This window comes from Nerophis ophidion, linkage group LG10 (genome assembly GCF_033978795.1).
Source record: "Nerophis ophidion isolate RoL-2023_Sa linkage group LG10, RoL_Noph_v1.0, whole genome shotgun sequence".
Classification (NCBI taxonomy): Eukaryota; Metazoa; Chordata; class Actinopteri; order Syngnathiformes; family Syngnathidae; genus Nerophis; species Nerophis ophidion.
In genome coordinates, this window is record NC_084620.1 from 38,666,272 (window position 1) to 38,686,399 (window position 20,128).

Below are 20,128 nucleotides of genomic sequence, written 5' to 3' on the forward strand. Positions count from 1 at the left end.
CCATATTTCTCTGCTTGCCTGTGAATATTATCATTCATTTGTGCGTGCGTGCATGCGTACGTGCGTGCGTGTGTGTATACATACATTTTTTTATATATAAAGTATATATATTTTTTATGTAATATGTTTGTATGTATATACATTATCCATCTGTATGTATGCTATACATAATTTCAATATATAATGTATGTATATATACATGTGTGTCTGTGTGTGTATCTATATGTTTCTGTGTATACATATAGATAAGTGTTTCTGTGTATTTGTTTATATATACATATATGCAGTGGGGCAAAAAAGTATTCAGTCAGCCACCGATTGTGCAAGTTCTCCCACTTAAAATGATGACAGAGGTCTGTAATTTTCATCATAGGTACACTTCAACTGTGAGAGACAGAATGTTAAAAAAAAAATCCATGAATGCACATTGTAGGAATTTTTAAGAATTTATTTGTAAATTATGGTTGAAAATAAGTATTTGGTCAACCATTCAAAGCTCTCACTGATTGAAAGAGGTTTTTGCTCAAAATCTCACGATACATGGCCCCATTCATTCTTTCCTTAACACGGATCAATCGTCCTGTCCTCTTAGCAGAAAAACAGCCCCAAAGCATGATGTTTCCACCCCCATGCTTCACAGTAGGTGTGGTGTTCTTGGGATGCAACTCAGTATTCTTCTTCCTCCAAACACAACGAGTTGAGTTTATACCAAAAAGTTCTATTTGGGTTTCATCTGAATACATGACATTCTCCCAATCCTCTGCTGTATCATCCATGTATCCATTTTGGTATAACAATCTTCACCGTCTTTCCGCGGTTAAAGCAAAGCAGCATGTGAGGTCAAAATAAATTGTGTGATTAATCTGTGTATATACATGATTTATGGAATATCTTTCGTGAATAATTACATGAGTGAACTTGATATTTTTGACAATCCTATATATATATATATATCAATCAATATATATATAATCAATCTATATATATACATGCATATATATATGTGTGGGTGGGTGGTTATTTTTCTTTATATATGGATATATATTTATATACGTATACGTATGTACAGTATATGCATATATATGCACATATATATGTATATATATATGCACATATATATGCATATATATGTATGCATATATATGCATATATATATATATGCATTTACCGTGCATACATATACCTATATAAATATGTACACATATACTATTATGTTTATTGATATATTAATATATATACTTATATATATACAGTATGTATATATATATATATATATATATATACAGTATGTGTATATATAATATACAGTATGTGTGTATATATATATATATATATATATGTATGTATGTATGTATGTATGTATGTATGTATGTATGTGTGTGTGTGTGTAAAGTTAAAGTACCACTGATAGTCACACATACTATGTGTGGTAGAATTACCCTCTGCATTTGACCCATCCCCTGGGAGCTGAGGGGAGCAGTGAGCAGCAGCGGTGGCCACACTCGGGAGTCATTTTTGTAATTTAACCCCCCAATTCCAACCTTTGATGCTGAGTGCAATAAAAATTCCAAGCAGGGAGGTATTGGGTCCCATCTTTATAGTCTTTGGTATGACTCGTCCGGGGTTTGAGCTTACGACCTACCGATCTCAGGATGGACACTCCAACCACAAGCCACTGAGCAGGTTGTATGTACACATAATATAAATATATGTATACGTGTGTTTGTGTGTGTGTGTGTGTATATATATATATATATATATGTATATATATATATATATATATGTATATATATATATATATATATATATATGTCTCTCTCTCTATGTGTGTGTGTGTGTGTTAATCCCAGGAAAGGTTGATGATGAGCCAAAACAAGGAAGTATGTGCTGTTTTGGCGTGCTCTTCATAAGCCAGTGTTTATTACAGAGGCTATTGACGCAAGAGTGAGAGTTAGGTGGCCGACGTGAAAACTCTCAGTCTGTGTCATTGTTTGATCTATTGCATAATTCACCTCAAGCAACAAGTCAAAGTGTGTCTCATAAAAAAGAAGGTTAACTGTCTTTTTAAAGAGGGGGTAACAAACTTTGTGCTCGTGACGGCCATCCTGCTCTCGTTCATGCCTTGTTATTGAGACTGGGACCATCTGCGACCTTTGTAATGTGACGCTGGCCAAGAGCATCTGAATGCAGGCACATGACCACAAACGGGAGCGGGGTCGCTTGGCGAAAGTGGTCATCACACACCAGTATGAGGCCTTCACCTCGACATGCCACTAAAAATATTTAACTGTTTTTGCTTAAGTGACCATGTTTACCTGCAGGACTTTAAGACTGCTGTTTCTTTTACTGGGGTAGGTGGCTAAGATGTCTAATGGCAGCAGATTTATGATAGCAGAAGGCAAAAATCAAGTGCAGGTGTGCATCACATCGCAGGCCTGCTCATCTCCACTTTGCACCAAATAAAAAGGTAATGCATGAACAATTTACAATTGACTCACTGATGTTTAAATAGGTTGAAAAACATAGATGGTAATAATTGTATGCATGACATTTATATCTCCCACTTATTATAAAATATTTTGCATTTTCTTCTAAACACTTTGCAGTAAAATATTTCCACCAAGCAGGTTCAGCGTGGGGCTGCACGGTGGACAGGGGTTACCTCAAAATACGAAGGTCCTGTGTAGTCCTGAGTTCACCCAGGCTAGGGATCTTTCTGTGTGGAGTTTGCATGTTTTCCACGTGACTGCATGGGTTCCCTCGGGGTACTCCGGCTTCCTCCCACTTCCAAAGACATGCACCTGCGGATAGGTTGATTGGCAACACTAAATTGGCCCTATTGTGTGAATGTTGTCTGTCTATCAGTGTTGGCCCTGTGATGAAGTGGCGACTTGTCCAGGGTGTAAGCCGCCCGAATGCAGCTGCGATTGGCTCCAGCACCCCCGTGACCCTAAAAAAGACAAGCGGTAAAAAATGGATGGATGGTGGTTCAGTGTGTACTTTTTTTATTCTCTCTCTTCCTCACAATGCACCCTTAAAATGGCTTGTTATGATTTTGTGAGCAGGTCTAACTAAATTAGGTCAGTGTGTGAACTTGTATAACCAGCAAGCAGTGGCCTTACATACTGTAAATCATGCTGACACGGCTATTTAAGAAGAATTCACAAGCACTGCAAAGACAGCGATACTGAGATATTAGAGCTACGGCACGACGTGAACTTTTTTTCTGGTTGTCTGCATGCGATTGTGGGAATAAATCACATCTGTTGATGGGGGTTTTAAAGTCCTGGCAGAGAACAACTGTTGCGCCTATCAAATGTGCACGTGCAGGGATGGTAAGTCGAGATGTTGGCTCAGTGGAGATCTTCAAGGAGAACAGGACAAGTATTTTATATTCATTGACTAGCTAATACAGAACTTACATTTTTAAGGAGGATTAAAGTGTATTTTTGTCATAACAAAAAGGGAATGCAGACATTTTATTTAAGATGCATGGTATATGTGTAATATATACAAATGTTTTTAGATGTACATCCATCCATCCATTTCCCACCGCCTATTCCCTTTGGGGTCGCAGGGGGCGCTGGTGCCTATCTCAGCTACAATCGGGCGGAAGGCGGTTTACACCCTGGACAAGTCGCCACCTCATCACAGGGCCAACACAGAAAGACAGACAACATTCACACACTAGGGCCAATTTAGTGTTGCCAATCAACCTATCCCCAGGTACATGTCTTTGGAGGTGGGAGGAAGCCGGAGTACCCGGAGGGAACCCATGCAAACTCCACACAGAAAAATCCCAAGCCCGGGATTGAAGCCAGGACTACTCAGGACCTTCGTATTGTGCGCAACCCGAGGGTCCCTGGTTCAATCCCCACCTAGTACCAACCTCGTCACGTCCTTTGTGTCCTGAGCAAGACACTTCACCCTTGCTCCTGATGGGTGCTGGTTAGCGCCTTGCATGGCATCTCCCTCCGTCAGTGTGTGAATGGTTAAATGTGGAAGAAGTGTTAAAGCACTTTGAGTACCTTGAAGGTAGAAAAGCGCTATACAAGTACAAGCCATTTATCATTTATTTATATGAAATAAGTATGCATATATATGTATCTATATATTTATATATATATATATATATATATATATATATACATATATATATAGATACATATATATATATATGGGGACGGCGTGGCGCTGTGGGGGAGTGGCCGTGCGCAACCCGAGGGTCCCTGGTTCAATCCCCACCTGTAGTACCAACCTCGTCACGTCCGTTGTGTCCTGAGCAAGACACTTCACCCTTGCTCCTGATGGGTGCTGGTTAGCGCCTTGCATGGCAGCTCCCTCCATCAGTCTGTGAATGGTTAAATGTGGAAGAAGTGTTAAAGCTCTGAGTACCTTGAAGGTAGAATAGCGCTATACAAGTACAAGCCATTTATCATTTATTTATATGAAATAAGTATGCATATATATGTATCTATATATTTATATATATATATATATATATATATATATATATATATATAGATACATATATATAGATACATATATATATATATATATGGGGACGGCGTGGCGCTGTGGGGGAGTGGCCGTGCGCAACCCGAGGGTCCCTGGTTCAATCCCCACCTATAGTAACAACCTCGTCACGTCCGTTGTGTCCTGAGCAAGACACTTCACCCTTGCTCCTGATGGGTGCTGGTTAGCGCCTTGCATGGCATCTCCCTCCATCAGTGTGTGAATGTGTGTGTGAATGGGTAAATTTGGAAGTAGTGTCAAAGCGCTTTGAGTACCTTGAAGGTAGAAAAGCGCTATACAAGTACAACCCATTTATCATTTATTTATATGAATTTACATATGCATATATATGTATCTATATATATAGACATACATTTACAAACATATGTGTATATGCATATATATGTATACATATATACACACATATATAGATATACATACACATGTATATATGTATATATATATACATATACACACATGTATATATATATACATATATATGTATATATACACATATATAAGTAAATATATGCATATCTGTATGTAAATATATAAACATATATATTTACATATATATATATGTATGTGTGTGTGTGTGTGTGTGTGTACACATTAACCCACACAGATATAAATATATATTTTACTAAACATAATAGTATTTCAGGCAAAGTTAGTTATTTTTCTTTATCAAGGTCGATAATCCAACTTGTTTAGTGACATATTGTGCCAAAGCAACCAAACTATAAAATTGGCCATTCAGAAATTGACCAGCCAACTCGGTAGGCCAATAGAGGCTCGCTCTGATTGGTCAGGTGCCTGTGTCAGCTGACCTGCTGAAGGTATAAATAGTCCCGTAGTGGCTGATTGTTGACAATGTGTGCGTGGTGTTGAACTAATATGGAAGTAAGCAAGAGTTAAAGGCTATTTTGCTACTTAACTTATAAGAAACCAAGCTAAATTATTTTTCCGCACTAAATAATATATATATTTATATAAGGTGAGTCTTACTATTTCGGGCGTTCCGAAGAGGTGTAAAGTTAATTATCCGATTGAGCTGACAGCTGTGTGTGCTTTCAGCAGCAGTCCTTCAGGGGGACATGGTGGCCACGAGCACTCCGAAGACCAAAGGCGGCGAGTGTGTCTCAGAGGGCGGAGAGCGGAGATACGACCAGGCGTGCCTCGAAAAGGGTGAGTTTGACACTTTTTTTATGGGGTTTGTTTATGCTAAATGGGTTGCTGCCTGCCGTAAATTGGCGTCACTGCAGTCATATGCTGTTAAATTACTTTTCACGGCTTCCTCCCACCTCCATAGACATGCACCTGGGGATAGGTTGATTGGCAACACTAAATTGGCCCTAGTGTGTCAATGTTGTCTGTGTTGTCCCTGTGATGAGGTGCCGACTTGTCCAGTGTGTACCCCGCCTTCCGCCCGAATGCAGCTATGATGGGCTCCAGCACCCCCGCAACCCCGAACGGGACAATCTGTAGAAGATGGATGGGTGAATATATTTGCTTATAATTTACAATGAACAGTCCCCCCACTTTAGTTTTTAAAAAAAAATCAATTTTGAATTATTTTACTAACAGAATATGTAAGCCATGCGCTTAAAGCCTACTGAAATTAGATTTTCTTATTTAAACGGGGATAGCAGGGCCATTCTATGTATCATACTTGATCATTTCGCGATATTGCCATATTCTTGCTGAAAAGATTTAGTAGAGAACATCCATGATAAAGTTCTCGACTTTCGGTGCTAAGAGAAAAGCCCTGCCTCTACCGGAAGTCGCAGACGTCACATGTTGATGGCTCCTCACAAATTCACATTGATTTTAATGGGAGCCTCCAACAATAACAGCTATTCGGACCGAGAAAAAGACAATTTCCCCATTAATTTGAGCGAGGATTAAAGATTCATGTTTGAGGATATTGATAGCGACGGTCTAAAAAGAAAAAAGAGTTTAAAAAAAAAACGTGATTGCATTGGGACAGATTCCGATGTTTTTAGACACCTTTACTAGGATAATTCTGGGAAATTCCTTATCTTTCTATTTTGTTGCTAGTGTTTTAATGAGTTTAACAGTACCTGATTGTCGGAGGTGTGTATCCATGGGTGTGTTGACGCGCAGTGTCTCAGGGAAGTCGACGGCAGCTTTATGGGCAGCACAAGCTCAGCTGATATCTGGTAAGAGGCGACTTTTTACCACAATTTTCTCACCGAAACCTGCTGGTTGACATTCGGTTGGGATCCATGTTCGCTCTGATCCATAGTAAAGTTTCACCTCCGTGAATTTTAAACAACGAATCACTAGTTTTTGTGGCTAAAGGCTAAAGCTTCCCAACTCCATCTTTCTACTTAGACTTCTCCAATATTAATTGAACAAATTGCAAAGGATTCAGCAACACAGATCTCCAAAATACTGTGTAATTATGCGGTTAAAGCAGAGTACTTTTAACTGTTTGTGTGCAGCGCTCATATTTTCTAACAGCCCGTGACGTCAAGCGTACACGTCATTACGCGACGTTTTCAAGAAAAAAACTCCCGGGAAATTTAAAATTGCAATTTAGTAAACTAAAAAGGCTGTATTGGCATGTGTTGCAATGTTAATATTTCATCATTGATATATAAACTATCAGACTGCGTGGTGGGTAGTAGTGGGTTTCAGTAGACCTTTAAGGGGCCCCCTATTTTGCAAAAACAACTTTCCTTGTCTATTTGGGACCTGCACACATCCGTAAATCATTGCGTGAATATTTATGAAACTATCTTTCCTTCCTTCCTCCAAACGAGCTGTTTGGAATTTGCACAATTAGTGACTTCTCAAATTCGCGGGGGGTGCTGGAGCCTACCTCAGGTGCATTCGGGCGGAAGGTGGCGTACACCCTGGACAAGTCGCTACCTCATCGTAGGCCCAACACAGACAGACATTCACACTCACATTTACACACTAGGGCCAATTTAGTGTTGCCAATCAACCTATCCCCAGGTGTGTGTTTTTGGAGGTGGGAGGTAGCCAGAGTACCTGGAGGGAACCCACGCAGTTGTGTTAAATTACTTTTCTCATATACTGGCTTATAATTTGCAGCAAACATTCCTCCACTTAGTTTTTTTTTTTATCGATTTTGAATAGCAGGATATGTAAGCTACGCGCTAAAGGGTTTCTATTCTCCAAAACCCCCTTTCCTTGTCTGTTTGGGATCTGCACAAATCACTGCTGATCTTTATGCAACAATCTTGCCTTCCTTCAAACGAGCTGTTTGGAATTTGCACAATTAGTGACATCACAAATTGGGGAAACATTCAGCAGATTCTCCAAATATGGTGTAAATGTACCCAAAGTGCGTGCATCCGCCATTATAGTCCAGCACTGTAGTCCATAAACAAATTTTTTTTTCGTAGACTGGCTAGTACACGCACATGCATCCTCCGCTGTTGCCATTTCTAATATAAAGTAGCGTGTAGTTCTAACTTAGCGTATTTTCCCGACTATAAGGGGCAGTTAAAATCGTATTTTTTTTTGTGCGCCTTATAACCCGGTGTGCCTGTGTGGCGTAATTCTGGTTTTGCTTACTGACCTTGAAGCAATTTTATTTGGTACATGGTCTACTAAGTAATCATTAAATGGCAGTTAAACATAAGAGATGCATGGAGACCATACTTGGCAACCCTCCCAATTTTCCCGGGAGACTCACGAATTTCAGTGCCCTCTCGAAAATCTCCTAAGGCAACCGTTCTCCCGAATTTCTCCCGATTTCCACCCGGACAACAATATTGGAGGGGTACCTTAATAGCGCTGCCATTAGTGTCTTCTCCAACCTGTCGTCACGTCCGCTTTTTCCTCCATACAAACAACGTGCCGGCACCATCACATATGTGCGGCTTTTACGCACACTTAAGCGAATGCAGCGTATACTTGATCAACAGCCGTACAGGTCACACTGAGGGTGGCCGTATAAACGACTTTAACACTGTTACAAATATGCGCCACACTGTGAACCAACACCAAACAAGAATGACAAACACATTTTGGAAGAACATCCTCACTGTAACACATCAACACAACGCTACCACCAAAACCCTGCCCCCCCACCCTAATCCCGCCCTGCCCCATCTCAAACCCCCCCCATCTACCGAATTCAGTGGTCTCAAGGTTGACAAGCATGGTGTAGACTGCACTATGATGGCAATATGACTCAAGTAAACGACACCAACATTTTATGTTCCATTGAAAATAAAGAACATTACACACAGCGCTCAAAAATCTATCAGTTTTAGTACGACTTTGGTAAGTTATGAAGCTGCACAGCTTGAAGGATTGTCGGTGAATTAAATATGACTATTTTTTTGGTGTGTGTATGAGGTAAGACATATCTGGCTTTTTGTTTCGCGATATTATGCAAAAGCAAATTTTCTTTCTTGTACCTGCGGATCTGCATAAATCCTGAAATTTTGTGAGTCCGTCTTTTGTAGTCCGTAGTTGATAAGCTTCTTTTTCTCTTCTTATGGGGGTTAATTTGCAGTTGCCATTTCTAATATAAAGAAAGTAGTGTAAAGTTGTTACTTATCTGTCCGTAAACTCGCCATGAAAGCACTAAAACATACCCGCGTAGTGAGTTTACTTTATTCACCCAAGGAACTTTAGTTATTAGAGTTCCGGTGGGGCGGTTTGTCACGTACACATTTGTTTCCGGATGAGGAGATGCTGCGCCGTTATTTAAGTAGTCTGAATGTCACTAAAACACGCTTAAATAAGACCGCCCACAAAACGCTGCATCAGGAAGAGACTGTCGGAAAGCGGCTTGAAGATCTGTAAAACATAATTTATGCAACATTTTGACCAAAAAAACGCCATTACATATTATGTAGACCAAGGAAGTGTTTCCATTTAGAATAAAAATGACATCTTTTAATGCGCCCTATAAATAAACCATTTATCAGCAGTGCAATTTATAATCAGTGCAACCTATGGTCCGGAAAATATGGTGCATCACTCAGTGGACTCACTATGGAAGCGCTAAGAAATACAACATGAATTAATGGGGGAAGAACCAGTCAAAGTGGAGGCACGTAAATAAGACCGCCCACAAAATAGCGCATCCTGAAGAGACGGTCAGAAAGCATGCAACATTTTAACCAAAGACTCCCCATTACGTGTGATGTAGACCACAAGGAAGTGTTTTAAGTGTACAAACAAAATCATTAAGGTCAATGTGCAACATGGACCTGCATAGAGCAAAGAGGTGCTTTAGATTTGTGTAAATTCAGTTGATTCTCCAAAACTAGATTTTTGGGACCACTGCTTGGCCGGACCCCCAAGGAATACTGAAGACAGAAGCTGCCTCCAGCTGGCAAAGATGTTTGAGAGCTGCCTGTCGCGAGCCAAAAGGTCAACGCTCCACTGCTCCACCGTGCTGGTCCCAGAGAAGCTGACGCGGAGGATAGCGGGTGAAGTTCTGCGCCTGGCGTCTTGCGAGCCATGCGGCCTGCGAGGCTGTGTTCTCTACGTGCTCCTGGAACTGGACAAGGGCTGCCAGCAGCTGGAGCGCATCGTGTGCGACGCCAGCGTTGTGCCCACCTTTGAGCTGACTCTGGTGTTCAAGAAGGACGGCACAGCTTGGCCCAGCCTGCGGGATTTCCTTTTCATGGGCACATGCTTCGCCCCCAACTTCAGACGCGCACTTAAACTGAGTCCAGGTTTCCGCCTGGTCAAAAAAAAACTGTACTCCTCCTCGGCTGGTACCGTGATCGAGGAGTGTTGAATTGTGAATGTTTATTTGGATAAATGCACTTTTACTATGACACAAATGACCTTGGACTCCTTGGTTTACACTGATTATGTACCAAACATTTGGACATGTCAGCCAATTATCTGTCATTTTTGTAATGTTTTTTTAATTCTTCTCAGTGATGTTCTGTCTTACTACTTAAAGCTAGCAGATGAATGCTTACTTTACACTGTAGCCACTTTAATGATGCTTTGAATGTGCCTGGCAACCATAACCATTTGAACTTGAGAGCACCTGTCCCTTTTACCTTGACTGTTTTTTAGTAATGCTGTCACATTGAAAGAACATGGGTGCCTTAAAGCAGGGGGGACAAAAGTGTGGCTTCCCAAATATTCATATCGACCTCTTTCAAGCTCACACAATTTAGCCATTTTCTGAACATGATCTCCACGGCCGTATGGTGCTGCTGTATGCTTAAACTCGCTCTTTGGCCCTGCAGGCAAAAAATTAGGGCGCTCCTGCCTTAAAGCATGCTTCGCCATGTTGGTCTGTCCTGATGCAGATCGAACTATGAAATCTTGTTACTTGCAAGCTGCAACAGGAGGCACAAAGAAACCTGCTGTTTTGTGACCCAGCTGTTTTTAAAGTGTTATTTGAACATGTGACTGAAAGAAGCTTTGACTTGCCTGTCAGACAATAAAAAAAATATCATCCTCACTTGGTAAAGGTTTGAGTTGTGTACAAGCTTAGGGGTAAGGCTCGTGTCATGGTTTGTTCCACATCTTTGCTGCAGTCTTATTTCAAAATTCAATGAATTTTGTTCTCAAAATTCTATACTCAATACCCAATGACAATTTTTTTAAATTTTGTAAATCTATTTAGAAATCAAATGTACTTATTCACAGCCTTTGCTCAATACTTTGTTGATGCACCTTTGGCAGAAAATTCCAGCCTTAAGTCTTTTTGAATATGCCACTTGCTTGGCACACCTCTTTGAGCAGTTTTGCCCATTCCTCTTTGCAACATCTCAAGCTCCATGTTTGATGGGAAGTGTTGGTTTTCATCCAGGATGTCTCTGGACATTGGTGCATTTCTCTGTGGAGAGAAGCGAACCTTCTAGGACAACCATGTGCGGCAATCCACTAATCAGGCCTGTGTGGTTGAGTGGCCAGATGGGAGCTTTTTGTGTAAAATGTTGGTCTAAATGCACCTGAGCGACTCTGACACCATGAGAAACTAAATTATCTGGTTTGAGGAGACAAAGATTGAACTCTTTGACGTGAATGCCAGGCGTCATGTTTGGCGGAAACCAAGCCAACACCATCCCTACAGTGGAGCATGGTGGTGGCAGCATCATGCTGGGGGGATGTTTTTCAGCGGCAGGAACCAATAGATTAGTCAGGATAGACGGAAAGATGAATGAAGCAATGTACAGAGACACCCGTCGATCATAACATTTTACTACAGTGTATCAAAACATGTATTGGTATGTGAGACTTACCCTTGTCTTGGTTTAACTCCTATCTTACTGACAGGATGCAGTGCGTCTCCCATAACAATGTGACCTCGGAGTATGTTAAGGTAACTTGTGGAGCTCCACAGGGTTCGGTTCTTGGCCCTGCACTCTTTAGTATATACATGCTGCCGCTGGGCGACATCTTATACAAATATGGTGTTAGCTTTCACTGTTATGCTGATGACACCGAACTCTACATGCCCCTAAAGCTGACCAACACGCCGGATTGTAGTCAGCTGGAGGCGTGTCTTAATGAAATGAAACTATGGAAGTCCGCTAACTTTTTGCAACTCAACGCTAAAAAAACAGAAATGCTGATTATAGGTCCTGATAAACACCAACACCTATTTAATAATACCACCTTAACATTTGACAACCCAACAATTACACAAGGCGACGGGTAAAGAATGTGGGTATTATCTTCGACCTAACTCTCTCCTTTGAGTCACACAAGAGTGTGACTAAAACGGCCTTCTTTCATCTCCGTAATATTGCTCAAATTTGTTCCATTTTGTCCACTAGCGACGCTGAGATCATTATTCATGCATTTGTTACGTCTCGTCTCGATTACTGTATCGTATTATTTCCGGGTCTCCCTAAGTCTAGTATTAAAATATTACAGTTGCTACAAAATGCGTCTGCTAGACTTTTGACAAAGTTTGATCATATTACGCCTATACTGTATATACCTGTATACATACATACATGTATACCTATACTGGCTCACCTGCACTGGCTTCCTGTGCACTTAAGATGTGACTTTAAGGTTTTACTACTTACGTATAAAATACTACACAGTCTAGCTCTATCATAGCTTGCTGATTGTATTGTACCGTATGTTCCGGCAAGAAATCTGCGTTCAAACGACTCCGGCTTATTAGTGATTCCCAGAGTCCAAAAAAAGTCTGCGGACTAGAGAGCGTTTTCTATTCGGGCTCCAGTACTCTGGAATGCCCTCCCTTTAACAGTTAGAGATGAAACCTCAGTTGAAGCATTTAAGACTCATTTGTATACTCTAGCCCAGGGGTCGGGAACCTTTTTGGCCGATAGAGCCATGGATGCCAAATATTTCAAAATGTATTTTTCCGAGAGCCATTTAATATATTTTAACACGAAATACAACTAAATGCGTGCATTTTTAAGCAAGACCAACCTTTTTAGAGAATAAGTCTCAGAATAACATCGTTATTCTGAAGCTAACCATTCATCCATCCATCCATTTCCTACCGCTTGTCCCGTTCAATAAGTAAAATACTTCTTACCATTAATGCGATTTCTCGAGCAGGTGGGGTAGAAAATTGATGGACTGATTAAAATGCACGAGAACGTTTATTTTTAACTCTGTGATTACCAGCGGATTTATTCATTACTTATCGTGTTAAGCAATGTCAGCTAAGATTTATCTGAGAGCCAGATGCAGTCATCAAAAGAGCCACATCTGGCTCAAGAGCCACAGGTTCCCCTATCCCTGGTCTAGCCTTTAAATACACCCCACCCCCTTTTAGACTAGTTGATCTGCCGTCTCTTTTCTGCTCTGCACAAATTCAGTGACCACAGGTGATGCGCTGGCTGTCCAAAGTCGGGACCCAGGGTGGACCACTCATCTGTCCATCAGTTGGGGACGTCTCCATTCAAGATGATCCCCTGCTGGTCCCACTACGGACTGGACTTTCACACTTTTATGCTAGACCCACTCGACAGCCATTGGGGGGGTGCGGCGAGGAAAGGACCGCACTTGTCCCCACATCTGCGGTCCCCTCCAAAGTTTCTCGTTGTCATCCCATTGGGTTGAGTTTTTTCTTGCCCTGATGTGGTATCTGACCCAAGGATATTGTTGTGGCTTGTGCAGCCCTTTGAGACATTTGTGATTTAGGGCTGTATAAGTAAACGTTGATTGATTGATTGATCCTAAATGAGAAGCAACGCTTCTCATCCAACATGATGGAGTTTGTAAGGTGCTGTAAAGAGATCGGCGTGCCAAGATTGTGGAGGTGTATTCAAAAAGACTTGAGACTGTAATTTCTGCCAAAGGTGTGTTAAAGTATTGAACAAAGGCTGTGAATATTTATGTAGATGTGATTTTTTTTTTTTTTTTAAATACATTTGTGACGATTGCGTGGCATCGTGATGCAAGTTCGTTCTCTCGTGGATGCAGTCAGGCTCGGACACAGCGTGAAGGTAAGAAACAAAAGATGTATTAACAAATAAAACAGACTTTGTCAAGAAAAAGAACAGAACGAGCATGGGAGCTACAAAAAACCAAAAGCGCTAGCATAGGAGCTAGACAAATAACAAATACTTAGCGTGGAAACTAGCTGGTTGCGAACAGGAATACGGGATCGGAATCAGAGTCGTCACTGTTGTGAAACACAAACTAGGAAGCAAGGTCGAATGAACGAAGGAGGCAGGCTTAAATCAGGACAGTAATTACAAAAACAGGTGTGTGTCCGGAAACAAGTGGCAGGTGAAACTAATAAGTAACTATGGTGACAGAACAAACAAGGAAGTGCAACCAGGAACTAAGGCAAACATTAGCAGAACATAATACAAAAAAGACTCAAAACCTGTACATAATATGATCCGGGCAGTGGATCATAACAACATTTGCAAAATTGAAACAATTACCAATTCACATTCTCATTATTGGGTGCAAGTATAGAATTTTGAGAATGAATAGTAATTCTTACCATTTTTGAATAAGACTAGCAAAATGTGGAAAAAAGTGAAGGGCTGTGAGTGGAACTCACTGCAACCATGAAGTCAAGCTTTGTGGACCAGTCACGTGACACTCATTTTACCTATAAGTTTGTACGCAATTCAAACTTCACCACATTTGAGGGTGAAATAATGATTATTCTATTCATAATTTTATTGGCAATTGAAATTTTCGTTGTTGTTGTTGAATGTGCAAAATTAAAAAAAAGGTATTTCCACACTGTCATTACGGGGTATTTTGATTACAAAAATAATTTGATTCCATTTCGTAACGAGGTTTTAACGTGTAAAATAATAAAAAGAGAAGCGCCGTGTATGTTTTACAGATGCACTGTAAGCAGCTAAAGCACACATGCAGATTTTCAAAATACTTTCTTGCGCACAAAATGACAATAAAAACCTGGTAAAAGTCATATAAATGTCACAAGTTTTTTCCTAGGATTAAATCTCTTGGTTGCACAGGCTCTTCAATACATGCTGCAGAATGCAATCAGTTTGTGCAACATGGCTCTTCCTAGTGACTCGGAGGTGCATACCAAATGGATACATGATAGATTTTATCACCACCGTGAAACATTTCAGTACTTGGGACCCGATGTGGAATTGTATCTGTGTACGCGTGATGTGTGAGGCAAAAAGTAGGTCACCGTTATGGGTGCATGCTCCACTTAAGTTTTTTTTTTTCACAGAGTGACAGGTCAGTCGGGGTAATGACACTACTTTGTTTACTTCTTTACTCCTTGACCTATCTTCAGAAAGACATATTTTGAGATATATGACCTATTTATGTATTCACAGATTTGTTTGAAGTGTATCTGCAGGTTCTTTCTTGTCTCCAGTGACCCTAATGTGATGTTGGCTCTGAAACTGTTTGGACCTGGCAGGTCCTCCGTGATCCTACCAGTGTCTTGTGGCAACTGACAAGTTGGTGTTGTCTCACAGTCACACGCTGGAAGGAGGTCATTCAAAACAGACGTAACTCAAACTTTTATTTAAAATGATTCCGCTTCATCGTGCACTTATTCATCATGAACCTGACATTTTCTGCATGATTTTTTTTTGTTATTAGCTAAAAACATGAATGCTTGGTTTAGAAATCAATCAATCAATAATAGGGGTGTGGGAAAAAATCGATTCGAATACGTTGTGCGATTCAGAATCGATTCTCATTTTTTTAAAAATCGATTTGTATTTGTATTTTTATTTTTTTAATCAATCCAACGAACCCCTACACAGCAATACCATAACAATGCAATCCAATTCCAAAACCAAACCTGACCCAGCAACACTCAGAACTGCAATAAACAGAGCAATTGAGAGGAGACACAAACACGACACAGAACAAATCAAAAGTAGTGAAACAAAAATGAATATTAACAACCGTATCAATATTAGTTATAATTTCAGCATAGCAGCGATTACAAATCCCTCAGTAACATCATCATTAGACATTTGTAAAAATAAAAAGGAACAATAGTGTCACAGTGGCTTACACTTGCATCGCATCTCATAAGCTTGACAACACACTGTGTCCAATATTTTCACAAAGATAAAATAAGTCATATTTTTAGTTTGTTTAATAGTTATAACAAATTTACATCATTGCAATCAGTTGATAAAAATTGTCCTTTACAATTATAAAAGCTTTTTTTGAAAAAATCTACTACTCTGCTTGCATGTCAGCAGACTGGGGTAGATCCTGCTGAAATCCTATGTATTGAATGAATACAGAATCGTTTTGAATCGGAAAAATATCGTTTTTGAATCGAGAATCGCGTTGAATCGAAAAAATCGATATTATCTCGAATCGTGACCCCCAAGAATTGATATTGAATCGAATCGTGGGACACCCAAAGATTCGCAGCCCTAATCAATAAATACATCAGCAGCATGTGATTAAAATGTTAAGTTTTAACTTGAATCTAAGAGCTGTGAATAAGTGAAGCCCATGGACATAATTAAATCATGAGTCTAAAAACAAGATAATATATATCCAATTGTGTCAGTTGAATCACTGAAAATTAAATGGATATTACCTACAATACATCATGTCCCAATAGGTGTAATTCCTAAATAGGAAAATAGCACATTTTTGTCACATCTATTAAAGTCAACACTTGAATGCTGATTTGTTAATTGTATTTCAAATCTTTATTTAAATGTATTCCCCCCAAAAATATATATATATATTTTTAGCAAAGGATGTACAAATCGTGGTTATATTTAAAACACTACTCAAATGTTTGGACGCTGATTTGTAATGTGCTGGAAATTAACCTAAAGCGTTGGATGCTTGACATGGTCTTTTTCAAGGATGTAATGTTCAAAACCTTCTAGTAATATTCATGTATTTATAACATGTAAGGCTCAAACATAAAAAATGATGTTCAATTATTGTTCAATTTTGTAGAAAAAAACTGACATGACACAAAGCTGCAGTCATTTCAAATGGCAACTTTCGGATTTGTCATGTCTTTTTGATTATGTCTTGTTTGGCTATGTTCTGTTGACCTTTGGACTCTTTAAGTTCCTGTTTTTTCCACTGGTTACTCATTGTGTCCACCTGTCTCTGATTAGTGCTCGCCCGCTCACCTGCTTCCCGAGCACTAATCAGAGGCAGTATTTAAGCTCGTCTTTGCCAGTCGCCCTGGCGTCATTGGGTTCGTTTCATGCTTTGTTCTTGCCACAGTAAGTCATACTTGTTTTTCATGCCAAAGTTCATGCTGTTCTTCTCAAGCCATAGTAAGTGTTGTTTGATTTATGTTCATAGTCTGTTTATGTGTTAGTTTTGTTTCTTAGCCCAAGTTGTGCCTCCGCTGTGAGCGCTTTTTGTTTGTACCTTTTTTTAGTTAAAATTATATTTTTACCTAAAAGCCATGTCCCTAGTGTCTGCCTTCCTTGGAGACCGACCCCGCAGGAAGCTACGACACCTCTCCCCCCCCCACTCCTTCGTGACAGGAATATGGAAAACACTGAAAAATATGTGATATCAATGGTGACCGTCAGTAACAGTTAAATTTTTAGACCAAACAGTGTGAGAAAGAATATGGAATCACTCAAGTTGAATAAAATAAGTATGGAAATCACACAAAACTTGAACACACCACTGGTACTTAGTACACCTTTGGCTTTTATCACATCCATCCATCCATTTTCTACCGCTTAATCCCTTTCGGGGTCATGGGGGGCGCTGGCGCCTATCTCAGCTACAATCGGGCGGAAGGCAAGGTACACCCTGGACAAGTCGCCACCTAATCGCAGGGCTTTTATAACAGCATGTAGTCTTTTGCATGGACTTAACGAGTGACAAACAGTACTCGTCATCAATCTTGCTCCAACTTTCTCCGATTGCTCTTGTCAGATCAGCTGTGCAGGTTGGAATCTTGTTATGGAACATTTTCTCCAATTTCCATCGCTTATTTTCAATTGGATTGCGATGTGGACTATTTGCAGGTCGTGACATTGACGGATACGATGAATATCTATGTAAATATGTTTACCAATAATAGTGCAAATAGCTTAAGATAAAGGACAAAACATGGGCAATGTTTTATAATATATATAATTAAGTCCAGGGTGTACCCCGCCTTCCGCCCGATTGTAGCTGAGATAGGCGCCAGCGCCCCCCGCGACCCCGAAAGGGAATAAGCGGTAGAAAATGGATGGATGGATAATTAAGTCATTCAATATTAACATACTGAGATGAAGACCAACTTGTCCAGGGTGTACGCCGCCTTCCGCTTGATTGTAGCTGAGATAGGCACCAGCGTCCCCCGCAACCCCAAAGGGAATAAGCGGTAGAAAATGGATGGATAAATGGATGAGATGAACAATATATTTTCAATAAAGTTGAAAGTATTTCTCATAATTCTTCTTTGTACTTTGTAAGCACTATTAATTGGAACAACCTCTTAAACTGGATCACATCAGTACAATGTTTAACTTATTCACTTAATCCATTCCATAATTTAATTCCATATACTGATATGCTAAAGGTTCTGAGTGTTGTACATGCATACAAATGTTTTAAATTAGACTTTCCTAAGGCTATTGTTAAAGCTCCCTTCCAGTGGGTCCTCCTGACTACCAAGCATTTCTAGGCGAGCCCGTTTCATGCTTACAATATACTATTTATTTTTCAAAATATTGTTCTCATGCTGCTTTTAAGCAGTTTTCTATTTGTCTATTGCTCTCCCTCTTGCTCCAGCTCCACCCCCGTCTCTCCTCCTGGCTGCTGTTTATACAGAGCGACAGGTGATTAGATAACAACACCCAGGTGGGCCATCTACGCACCTGTTGCTGACTTCGAGGCCGGTCCTGCTGCAGGCCCGCAGGCCACGCCCCCCTCTACAGTTAATTTCTCCTCTTTATTTGAGAAGAATTGTTGTACATTCTTTGGTAGCAGGTTATAGTTTACTTTGTACATAATTTTAGCGGTTTGTAATTTTACCAAATCATCGAACATTTATATTTTTGACTCAATAAATAAAGTGTTTGTATGTTCTCTATATCCAACATTATGTATCAGTCTAATTGATCTTTTTTGTAACACGGTTAACGAATGTAGCGCACATTTGTAATTATTTCCCCATATTTCTGCACAATAACTCAGATATGGTAACACTAGCAAGCAGTAGAAAAAAATTGGTGATTTTGGGCCCAGGACGTATTTTGCTTTATTCATTGTTTACATTTTTTTGCCACCTTATGTTGTATATGCTGCGATGAGGTGGCGACTTGTCCAGGGTGTACCCCGCCTTCTGCCTGATTGTAGCTGAGATAGGCACCAGCGCCCCCCGCCACCCCGAGGGGAATAAGTGGTAGAAAATGGATGGAAAGATGGATGTTGTATATGAGATTTAATACACCCAAAAATCTGGTTTATTTTACCCTTTCAAAGTCTACTCCGTCTATTTGTATTTGTGTATGTATTTAATGAAGATATTTGATTTGTGTACACTGATTTGCAAGGATGTTCCTGGTTCTTACACAGGCCAGGCTTCTCTTTATGATGGCGAGCTAAGGAAAAAGAATCATCTAGTCCAAGGACCGTCCTTGGGAGATTCCAGCCAGGAACCCCACTACCTGTTCTTTCTGGGCCGGTAGGAGGCTCTCGAGCCACCCTCTACGCATTTTCAACTTTAACCGCAGCACATGGACTGTACTGCTATACACTCTCCAAGAACTTTATTATCCGAGCTGAGGTTTAAACAAGATCCAGAGACACTGAATCGTTTAATTGAAATTGTATGTGTATATAATAACTGTTTTCCTTCAAATTTCTCTCACCTTGAATGGCCATTCAATTCATTGATGTGTGTATATCTGCTGTCCATCACTAATTATTTAATACACAATGCCAACCAAACTGCAATTCAGGCTCTGCCTTCTCTCTCCGAGTCAAAACTCTAGTCTTCTCTTCCTAGCCCAAAACACCCCATATATTTTACATTGATTTGTAGCACGTATAGGTTACACACACATATGGTCAAAAGTCGTACATGACCACGTAGTGCTTCCAGTCCAAGTTAGGCACAAATCAGTCAAGTCTGGCAACCACCTGCTCCCACAATGACTGCAGTACAAGGTTGCCCAAAACAGACAGTAATGTATTTCCTGCCTTGTCTGTCTTACCATGTCATATTTGCAATGTATCT

At 40.2% G+C, this 20,128-nt stretch overlaps 1 protein-coding gene across 3 annotated transcripts; it reads left to right on the forward strand.

Annotated features, from left to right (window-relative positions):
• Positions 1–5,354: 5,354 nt before the first annotated feature.
• Positions 5,355–10,957, forward strand: LOC133560780 (DNA damage-inducible transcript 4-like protein). Of its 3 annotated transcripts, none has more exons than XM_061913702.1 (3): positions 5,355–5,512; positions 5,596–5,703; positions 9,798–10,957. In XM_061913702.1, exons 2-3 carry the CDS (start codon positions 5,613–5,615, stop codon positions 10,271–10,273), a joined length of 567 nt encoding a protein of 188 aa, XP_061769686.1. In that variant the 5' UTR covers positions 5,355–5,512; positions 5,596–5,612; the 3' UTR covers positions 10,274–10,957. The 3 variants fall into 3 exon arrangements, with proteins under 3 accessions (XP_061769686.1, XP_061769687.1, XP_061769688.1); XM_061913703.1 differs by having other exon boundaries at positions 5,357–5,512; positions 5,593–5,703; XM_061913704.1 differs by lacking the exon at positions 5,355–5,512 and adding an exon at positions 5,828–6,014 and having other exon boundaries at positions 5,599–5,703.
• The last annotated feature ends 9,171 nt before the right edge of the window (positions 10,958–20,128 follow it).

Coding starts and splice junctions, on each gene's coding strand:
- LOC133560780 (XM_061913702.1), top strand. CDS start 5,613: ATGGTGGCCACGAGCACTCCGAAGACCAAAGGCGGCGAGTGTGTCTCA. Junction 5,704..9,797: donor CCAGGCGTGCCTCGAAAAGG/GTGAGTTTGACA, acceptor CTCCAAAACTAG/ATTTTTGGGACCACTGCTTG.